General features: G+C 36.0%; 1 protein-coding gene across 1 annotated transcript in view; it reads left to right on the forward strand.

Moving 5' to 3' along the window:
- Positions 1-10926, forward strand: part of LOC106881644 (SPRY domain-containing protein 3) — a 126242-nt gene that overhangs the window by 77200 nt on the left and 38116 nt on the right. The window contains exon 4 of the mRNA XM_052973458.1: positions 3789-3936. Within this exon, the coding sequence (XP_052829418.1) occupies positions 3789-3936 (148 nt within the window). The remainder of the gene's footprint in view (positions 1-3788; positions 3937-10926) is intronic.

Here is a 10926-nt window from a genome sequence, read left to right on the forward strand (position 1 = left end):
CGGTTTAATCATATCGCTCGAAATCTGGACTACACTCATAATTTTTTTTTTTATGGGCTGAAATAGCTTGTGATGTGATGGAGGAAAAAGACAAGAAGCAAAAGGACAGAATGAAACGTTGGACCTTACCTTGTAAACCGCGGCAGAGTAAACAATCACTCTAGATCAAAACACGTCTTCCTTGTAAGCTGTCTGTCTTCTGACTGCCCCACATGCTGGCCTTCGACCGCGTATGTCCGACTTCCCGTCTGACCCTTCCAGTCTGGCACTTCCGGTCTGGCTTCACTTCCGTTTGCCTCATCTCTCTCCACCAACAACACACAGTTCATCACAGCCCATAACACCACATATACAGTAGAAGCCATCCACTCAGAGTAGTCTTCTTTTTCAATTACCTCCATGTCTTCCAATCTTTTTAATTCTTTCTCGGCTTGATTTAATGCTGCAAAAGGTACATTCCTTTTCGGTTTGAATACCGGCACCGCATTTTCTTTCAACTCAAACTTTACTTTGATTTTTTTACACGTACTGAGTTCTTTCGAAAACACATCAGGGTACATCTTTTTCAATTTTAATTTCAATTTTTCCGATGCTTTCTCTGACACAGACTGTGACACATTCACTTTATTACATAGTGTATTTAGTGGTAGATCCCACAGGTTGAATTCTTCCATTAAATCTGTCCTGAACAGATTCATTGTATTATTAGATACCATTAGTTTACTTTTCCGCGTCATGTTTTTAAGTTTTATTTCTGGTGAAATTTCGCCCAAGAGTTGAACTCATTCCCCTGACACACCATGAGCTATCCTAGTAGTTTTTTTATACACCAGCCTGCCTATCTTACTCCATGTTGCCATATTTATTATCGATATGTCTGAACTGGTATCTAATTGCATTTTTGTCTGAAAACCATTTATTTGTACCAACACAAATTTTCGATTTTGTATGGTATAATTTACTTTTGTTGAGTAAACTTTCTTTGGTTTTACAATTTTCTTTGACCGGCATTTCATCTGTATATGCCCAATTTTACCACACTTAAAACATGTTTTATCTTTAAAGGGGCAATCTTTCCTCAAATGTCGGTCTCCGCAACCATAGCACCATTTTGAATTTATATATTTTCTTCTATCTGTACTTTATTTACACATTTGTACATTCTTATTATTGTCTTCTATTTTTCTTGTATCGTCTTGAAGGTTTCTTGTTTGTTGGTATTCCTCAACCACTTTCTGGAAGGTTAGTTTCACATCTTGATTCAGCTTTGATAATATTCTTTTTCTAATTTCTGCGTCTTCTATTGCCACCAGCCCTTTAACGAATATTAGGCACTTGAACATATCTGGAGTTAATTCTTCCAGCTTAGACCTTTCGCAAGCCTTATTAACCATACCGTTATATGTTACAAAATCGTCAGACTCGTTTTTCTTTAAATTTAAACATTCCCACCGAATGTTAAACTGCGAACTTTTCTCGCTAAAAATATTTGTCAAAATATTTATCGTTTCATCAAAACACAATTCTGTGGGCTTTCTCAGCAAAATAAAGTTACAAAAACTTTCGTGTTCCTGAGAAGCAAGCTTTCGCAAAAGAAGTCTTACCTTCCTTTCATTAGACCATCCTTTGCATTCCTCTCAGAATATGTCTTCATATCGTCTGTAATATGCAGTAAAAGTAGTTCCTTCATCTGGTTTGTAGTGAAATTCTTTGATGGAATTTGCAACACCGTCCACTGAAAATGATTCTGTCATATTTCTCGACTGCAGTAACAATTCTGTTAACTTCTGTAGTTGCTGCTGCTCTTGTTGTTTTACAACTGCTTTCAGTAACTCTTCCATTTCAGTACTATTTGAAACCTTGTCGCCACTGTTATATTGCACGTTTGGATTTGCATGGCTTTGTAATTAATGTACCTCTACTCAACTACCGAACTCTCACTTCTGACAACTCAACTCAACAGAACTCAACGTCTAGTCTACCGGCGGCTCCGGCTTGCTCTACGCGACACTTCTACAACTAGCTATCACATCCACTATTTATATGTATTGGACTAGCCTACTTATCGTCTGGGGGCGTCCACACAATAGTTATGTAATTTTAGTGAATTGGAAACCTCCATTGCTGATATACCATAGTTGCAGTTATCTGTTTCCATGGGAACATCTTTAACATTATTGCTGTTATCCAGAGGTCAATGACAAGAAAATCAAAACATTATGAAAGCTTGAATTTTCTTTTTTAAATCAAAAGAATTTAGTGAAATATAACTAAAATGTTATGCAACCTCAAACAGTGCCTTGATTAAACAGGAAGAAAACATAAATGAAATTCTACTATGCAGTGTGAGTTTTTGAATTGGTTACACATTTGTACCAGCAGCACCACATGAACTCACAGAGATACAAGTTTATTGAAGATTGGAGTGGCTGTGTGGTAAGTAGTTTGCTTACCAACCACTTGGTTCTGGGTTCAGTCCCACTGCGTGGCACCTTGAACAAGTGTCTTCTACTATAGCCTTGGGTCAACCAAAGCCTTGTGAGTGGATTTGGTAGACAGAAACTGTGGGGTTGATTTGTTCGACTAAGGGCAGTGCTCCAGCATGGCCACATTCAAATGACTGAAACAAGTAATTGGCCCAAATGCATTCCATTTGTTGAATGTGGATGCCATCTTGTAAGTTTGCCATTCTGTGCAGAAAATAGTAGCCACGTATCTCTGGAAAATGGTAATCTAATATCTCTGCCAGGAATTACAATATACAGTGACCACAGTCACTGTATATTGTTGTTCCTGGAATAATTGATTGTTGAATGCACCCTTCTAATGTGTCACACTCCTAAGAAGGTACAACATAAAGAAATATTTCTTATGTAAACCCATTGTTCAAATAACATTTTACCTTTGTTATATTTTTGCCTCAAAAACAGTTTCATCAATTTCAACAATTCTATGGGGGACCACTTTCCTTAAGGGATTGTGGAGTAGATCTACAGTTGTCTAAATGATTTTTGTAATCAAGTGTCATAAGGCTGCTGATTCATAACTCTTTCACACAAAAATAGACTGTAGTCAGAGTCTTCACTCGGGAATACAAAAACAGAATTACAATTCTAAGAGGAATTATGGATAGCGTTAATGCTGATCCATTGGAATCAGACAATATGACTTCCAGTATGTCAGTGGTGGAGAATTTTGATTATTTAAAATTGCATAGATTTAAAGATGTGCTACATTTTTTATTATTAATTTCGTCAGAGAAAGAATGTGATTTTTGTTGTCATCATACAAAGCTACATCAGTGTTGAAAATTTGTAAAACTTCTGTGAGTAGAAAAAATTTAATTTAAAATTTAATTTTAAAAATTTCTATCTAAATTCTCCTTCTCACTTTCAGTTCAGGAAAACATAATTTTAAGAGTTTGAAAACTAAAAAATAAAATCTACAGTACTTGAAAATAAAATGAAAATTTTTGCATAACAGGTTGTGCACCAGCATGACCTCAGCCCTGGGCTGAAACCAGTAAAAGGTAAAAGATAAAAAAAAACACTGGCTTCTAAATGTTTTATTTTGATGCATTGTCTCAAAATGTCAGTATTAATGAATCCACCTCGATCTAAGTATCTGGTATGAGGTATTTTGTAAAGAGTAGTGGTTCCAGTTAGTAATGAACATGGTTTCCTAAAAACTTGACACTATTTTATACACACAAATATATGTTGGTTATTCCTTCTTCGTTTGACACAAATTTTATATTTTCAAATGTTCTAGTTTCTTCACTATTACAGGTTATACAAGTCTTGTGGTATTGGCCGGCCATTTGGTTCAAAATGCTTGACTGGTGACAGAATTGGCTGCGGTATAAAATTTGACCAAACTGATGTGAGTGGTGTACGCCCTCTTGTGAAAGTTTTCTTCACCAGAAATGGAGATGAGGTAAACTTTTGGATGTTGTAAAACAACTGAGTATAAAAATTGTCTTAGTGCAAATGCTTTGACTGTACTAGCATTGATATACCATGTGGATGGACAGTACATGTGTAATGAATTCTTATAGTGATAAAAATTTGCTACAGTTAATTAGCTATATTTGGGATGAAGTTTAGCTCTATGTAAGTTAAATGTTGTAGGATAGAAATGCTTGGAAAAAGACTAACAAGAAGACTCATCACATTGTTGTAGTTGTTGTATTAATGTTTTATTGTAGTAGTGTTGCATGTGTTTCCATGACAGTATCATGTGGCCCAACTTGATGGTCATGTGATGAAGACTATTTAACATAGCTGCTCTTTATATATCTAGAACATTTCCCCTCATATATCTTGCATGCAACTTCAGTTTCACATAGTTATTCAGTTGATTTAGGCCAGTGGAAGTAAAGGGCCTGTATGTGACTACTTCAATAAAAACTTTGCTGTGGAATCACATTAATGGATTTCTGTCAGGAGCTACAGTCTATTTGGTCATAATAACTTCTAATTAAAATAACATAACAGATTTAGAGAATTAATACTGTCTGATCTTGAGTTGATTGTAGCCTGATTAAGATTAAGACAAAGAAGCTTAAGGACTCTGCTGTGGTACAAAAATAATTATTCTCTTCATCTCTAAAGGAGAGGTTGAAAATATTGAAAGAGTTTCTGTGATAAGTGTACCCTAAATTGTTGGATTTGATGCACTTCACAGACAGAGAAACAATTATGTCCTCAATGAAACCAAAGAAGTTGGTTAAAGTAAATGTTATCAGAACCAGTACATCAATATTAGTTCGTCTGGCTTTACATTCTGAGTTCAAATTGCGCCGAAGTTGACTTTGCCTTAAATTAAATACCAGTGGTGCACTGGGGTCGATCTAATCGACTGACCCCCTCCCCAAAAGTTTCAGGCCTTGTGCCTAGAGTAGAAAAGATTATGAAAGATTGAGAGAAGCTGCATATTTTTATGAATTTGATAACTTGAAGTTAGAAGGATTATCTGCTGAAAGGTGGCCTAATACAAATGCAAATAATTGATGACTTATCAAATCTACAAATCACTCCAAAATATTAAAACACATGCAGTTTCAGGAAAAGATGCTGCCATGTTGTTAGCCATATTCAGCAGTTTAAAAGGATTAATAATTTTACTTTGGCTCCTACAAATGCTAATAATAATATACTAAAAGAATTATCACAGAACATAGGTTGAAAGAGTGATATAGATTTTGAAAATGGAAGTTAGAGCTTTTTCTAGAATAGTTGGTTCCTTTGGTGCCTATTTATCAAGATTCTATTCACTTATTGCTTAACTTCCCATGCCAGAAGAAAGGGAAGCCCTTCAGCAATAATGGGATGTCAGAGATCACCTTTAACAATTTCTTTTGACATTAATGTTCCTTTGTGGTATGCTTGTAAGCTTAATACATGTAAAAACTTGACATCTAATACAGAAGGACAGAAATATATCATTGGTGGTGAAGAATGACAGAACATTATTATCAGGTCATCCTATAAGTTCTGTCCGATTTTACCTTTTTTAAAATTGGATGAAATTTAATAGTATTTTAGAATGTCTAATGGAATTAAAAATTATTTTTATGCATTTGTGTACATTTAAACTAATTAAATATTATTTTACAGAATAATAGAATAAAAATTTCTTTGATTAAAACCTTTTATAACATGGAAGTATCCAAAGAGCATTTGAGGCACATAATGCTTCATGAGTACAAAAAAAGGTAACTCTGCAGCCGAAGCGACTTGAAACATACACTCAGTTTATGGGAAAGAATGCTTGAATGAAAGAACTTGCAGAAGATGGTTTGCAAAATTCAGCCTTCAAGATGAAGATCGAACAGGATGCCCAGTTGAGTTTGATGATAGGCTCCTTGAGGCATTACTTGAAGAAACTCCTGCATTATCATTTGAAGAATTGGCAATAAAGCTTAGTTCAAACCATACAGTTGTTCATCATCATCTTCAACAACCTGGAAAGGTTCCTAAACTTGGAAAATGGGTGCCTCATGAATTATCCGAAAGCAACTGCAAATCCCGAGTTGACATCTGCCCTTCTCTCCATTCTTGCGAACTCATTTCACCCTTTTTGGATAGACTTGTGATTGGTGATGAAAAATGGATCTTCTATCGAAATGTTAAACATTATTAACAGTGGCTTGGTAAAAGGGGAAAAGCTCAACCACAACCAAGAAGGGAACTTCATGGGAAAAATGGATTGCAAAGGAGTAATTCACTTTGAATTGTTACCACCTAATGCAACAATCAATGCTCAAGTTTACTGTCAGCAATTAGAGCATTTGAACCAAGCTTTGAAGAAAAAAAGGCCCACTTTAGTGAATCGAAAAGGAGTGATGTTTCATCAGGACAGTGCGCGACCCCACACTTTAAAGATCACATCACAGAAGATCGAAGAGCTTGGTTGGGAAAAAAATTCCTCATCCACCTTATTTTCCCGACCTTGCTCTTTCAGACTACCATTTGTTTCATAGTTTACAGAATCATTTCGCAAGTCAGGAGAAGGTCGAAACTGACAGTTCTTCACTTTGAAACCAAAAGAGTTTTACATTGATGGGACTAAAAAGCTTGTAAATAGATGGAAGGAAGTCATAGATAATCAGGGAAAGTACATTGATGATTAAATTTCAATTAAATATAACATTTGATCACTTGTTTTCTTTATTCAAAATTCAGACAGAACTTATGGGATGACCTGATAGTATACAATGATCAAATAAGAAAGTGCTCTGATGAAGAAAATGAAAGGATAAATTTTTAAATAAAACCAGAAGCAAGACCAAGTCCAGGTGATCAGAAGACCAGCTTGCAAACAGCCAATGGTTGATGACATCTTGTCATCAGTTGAAGCTAATGTTAATACCAGTGTCATGGTTCTTATTGATATTAGACAAAGTAATAGAATAAACAAGGAAATTCTTCCTACACAGTGTCATACATTGTTTATTATAGTGGTATTGCATGTTATTTCACTCAATGTGATAGTTACGTGATGAAGACTATTTGACATGGCTGTCCTTTCTATGTTAAAATGTTTTACTTTTGTGTTGTGTCTTATGTGCCACTGCAGTTTTACTTGGTTACTCAATTGATTATGACCAGTGTGCAAACAGACATGGTACAAGGCAGTGAAACAGAGGTTGTGACTGCTGAGGACTTGCATAGTTTTGAAAGAAATGAAGCTAGTATGCTTCACTGGATGTGCAGTGTCAGTGTGCATGCACAACAGAGTGTAAAACATCTTGAGAGAAAAGTTGAGAATAAGAGGCATAAGATGTGGTGTGCAATAGAAACGACTGCATTGGTAAGGTTATGTGATGTGTATGGATGTGGATAGCTGTGTGCAGTGCCGATCTCTACCAGTGGAAGGAAGCTGTGGAAGAGGGGACCCAGGAAGACATGAGATGAGGTGGTGAAGCATGATCTTTGAATGCTGGGCCTCACGGTGGCAATGACTAGTGACCTAGACATTTGTCATTATGCCGTGCTTGCAAAGGCCCAGCAAACCAAGTGAAATCATAGTTGTGGCTGTTGTCAATGTCACGTAACTGGCACTAATGCTGGTGGTACATAAAAAGCACCTTTCAAGTGTTGGGTTTCACAGAGGCAATGTGGCTGATGCTGGTGGCACGTAAAAAGCACCTTTCAAGCACTGGGCCTCACAGAGGCAATAACAAATGACTGAGACTTTTGGCAATATACTGTGCTTGAGAAGGATGATCCATCAAGCTGAGTGAAATTGTAGTCATAGTAGATACTGATGTCACACAACTGGTACCCATGCTGGTGGAATGTAAAAGTACCTATTACTCTCTCATTGGTTGGCGTCTAGCTGTAGAAACCATGCCAAATCAAACTGGAATCCAGTGCAGCCTCTCAAACCATCTAACTCATACCAGCATGGACAACGGATGTTAAATGATAATGATGATGATAATTTACTGTGGGATTATGCTGGACTTTGACAAAGTGTCCTGTCCAGGATAATTGTTACAATTATTTGGTAATAATTTCTTCTAATTCAAGATATAACAGTTGCTGCAGCTGCTGCTGTTTTTCATTGTCGCTATTCTGCTATTACATATTATCGATATTGGAACCAATTTAATTATGCCTCCTATTGGACCAAGTTCATAGTCTAAGATGAGGAGCATTTTTATGTTTGTTCTCCTATAAAAAATCTCCTATGTTGTTTATTCTTATTTTAAAAAATGCAAAATATATGTTGGAGAAATGTAGGTGAAATGTATGCCTAGGTTTGTCCAACAAGAAACTAATTTGCACACAGTCCTATACAAAACCATAGGAGCAAGAGGCAAAACAATAGAGCAGGTGACATACCAGCAGACAGAGAAATGTCTTTGACAAATTTGGAAACCCAAAATATATATAGCCAGGGGAAAGAAATATGGAACTGTAGAAGTGAGGTTTGCCATGGTGGATGAGGCCAAAAAGCACTTAACAACCACCCTAATGAGTGATGAATTGATCCTCATCCCCATTTTCCTTGACTGAAAAGTCTTTAAAATAAAAATAAATGTGCCCTCAGAAATCAACATTTGTGCATTGGTGGAAGCAGTTTTCTTCGATATAGAAGAGAAAACCAGTATTCTGCAGATACAGAGATTGCAAAAACAACCAGTTGGGTCAGGAATGAAGTTCTTAATTCAGGTGGATCAGCAAATTGTTGAAGCAATCCTAGGCTTAATAGCCCTATTAGATAGCACAAGGTTTCCAGTCCATGCTGTCCAATAATGTGGGACACCGGATGGAGAGACCTGTTAAATTGCTCTGGGACTGGTTTGACCTGGACCTCCAGGTGGAGAAGAACTGGGACAAGATGACTAGCAGGGTGGTTAATCTCACCTAGAAATGGGCTGAGAGAAAGTTATTTCAGGAAAGTTGGGCAGAGGTGGTGAATGCATATATCGCCTCCATTATGTATTGCCACCTGACCAAACTGGAGCACCCACTCTTCTGTTTTTTTCTAAAAAGGACACATTCCACTGGTCAGGCATGCTATTGTTGTCAACACTTGCTGAATGGAGGATTGGGCATGCTATGACTGCTGATGTGCAGACATGCACTGAGGCTAGGTCTCCTGTGCTTCCTTGACAGTGAGCAGGTGTGTATTTGACAGAGCTGTGGTCCTGGACCAAATCTCATATCAATTACTCCAGTAAATTTTTGTCTTGATTGTAGTAGTGTTTATTTGTATTTCATTTGCAGTGTACAACTTATGGTTACTTGTGTACAAAAGATGTTTGTTCTCTCATAGCATTTGTTTATAAGTCCTGTCTGGTTTAATGTTTATTAATGTTAATTCCAAGCAGAAAAGGAATAGAGAAAGGGTATCCACTTAGAATATTCTTTTTTTTTTTAATAGACATAAGATTAGTTTTGATAATTCCTTTCTTTGCTTATATTTGCACTATTCATTCATGTGTTCAATGCACCTGCTTATTATTGGTAATATTAGTTCTAACTTACACATGGCCAATGTTTCCAAGACACTGTCAGATACTTTCTGGTAGTCAATCTATAGCATGCTTAGAAGACCCTTCTTCTCTTTGGAGTTTTGTTTGTTAGTAATTGATCTTTATAGTCTCTGCAGCATCCCTTGTTCCTCTAGAAATAAGTAGTTTTTTTCTAAACATTATCCTTCATGATGTTATTACAATTAAGTCTTTGTAAGCTGTAAGGAAGCAGACTGTGGTTTCTAGAGTTTATTGTTTTGTTAATGAGTTTTTTGTTTTGTTTGTTTTTGTTCTTTTTTGGATACTGTTATGTGTTAATTATTTTAACCAGAAGTTTTGCTATTTTATCAATTCTTAGTGCCTTTCAGTTATGTATTTTTTTGTAGTATTTGAGCTTCTTGCACAATTGTATAGTTATAGTGTTTGTTGTTTTGAACAATCCTCTCTGTAGTGATTCCTTTGCTATTATATTCATCTTGCTGTTGCATTAATTTCTATTTTATCTTTACCTAATTACTGATGAAATCATTTTGGGTCAGTCAAAATGTTTGCCTTGTACAAAAGCTTGTCACTTTTCATAAAGTTTGCTTTACGACCATATGGTTCAGGTCTGAACCCTGAACCATATGCTTTAGCAAACTTCTTAACCACAGCCATACTTGCAACTGTTTGTAGATATAAGAATCCTTTTGTATTTTATATCAGATATAATAAAACCACAGCCATCACTCAAAAGTGACATGGAAGGATGTACCATGCTTTTTACTAATTATTTTAGGTGTCTATTGTGTTGTGATAAGTTGTGATAAGACCTATTTAGTTGTGATAAGACCTTATTGGCCTTCACAACATTAACCCAGTAGAGCATTAGGTATTTCACAGCTGAAGCAAGTAGTAATAATTTTCAGTTGAGTACACTTGAGCAAGGAAGATACAACTTATCACTTAGTCCAGGAATTAGTGAACCCAACACTTTAACTACTAGCCCACAATGAAATACAAAGTATTGGATGTACCAGCAACTAAATAGTATACAATTATATTAATAAAAGCAAACTTCTGTCTGGCTATCTGGGACCCTTGTATCTTAGTCTACATTTGTTCTATGTAGACATACCTTTTTGGAATGAGGATGATCCCAGGATTGAAAATCTACCCTTTATTTGGTTCTGGAACATCTAGCATTAAGATCTGATTTAAAAGCATTTGGATTGCTATTCTAGCAGGTAAAGTGGCTGCAAGAGGTTTCAGTGTCATAGTATTACTGAGATAGGTGAACAAGAGTTACCTCCCTTAGCTAAAACTTTTACTAAGGGATTTAGTGGTTCTTTTATCTTTTTCAGTAATCAGACTGTGACCACGCTGGGGTACTGCTTTGAAGAATTTTAATTAAACAAATCAACACTAATTCTTTCTTTTTTATACCTGGTACTTTTTTT

The sequence above is a fragment of the Octopus bimaculoides genome, chromosome 15 (genome assembly GCF_001194135.2).
Source record: "Octopus bimaculoides isolate UCB-OBI-ISO-001 chromosome 15, ASM119413v2, whole genome shotgun sequence".
Taxonomy (NCBI): domain Eukaryota; kingdom Metazoa; phylum Mollusca; class Cephalopoda; order Octopoda; family Octopodidae; genus Octopus; species Octopus bimaculoides.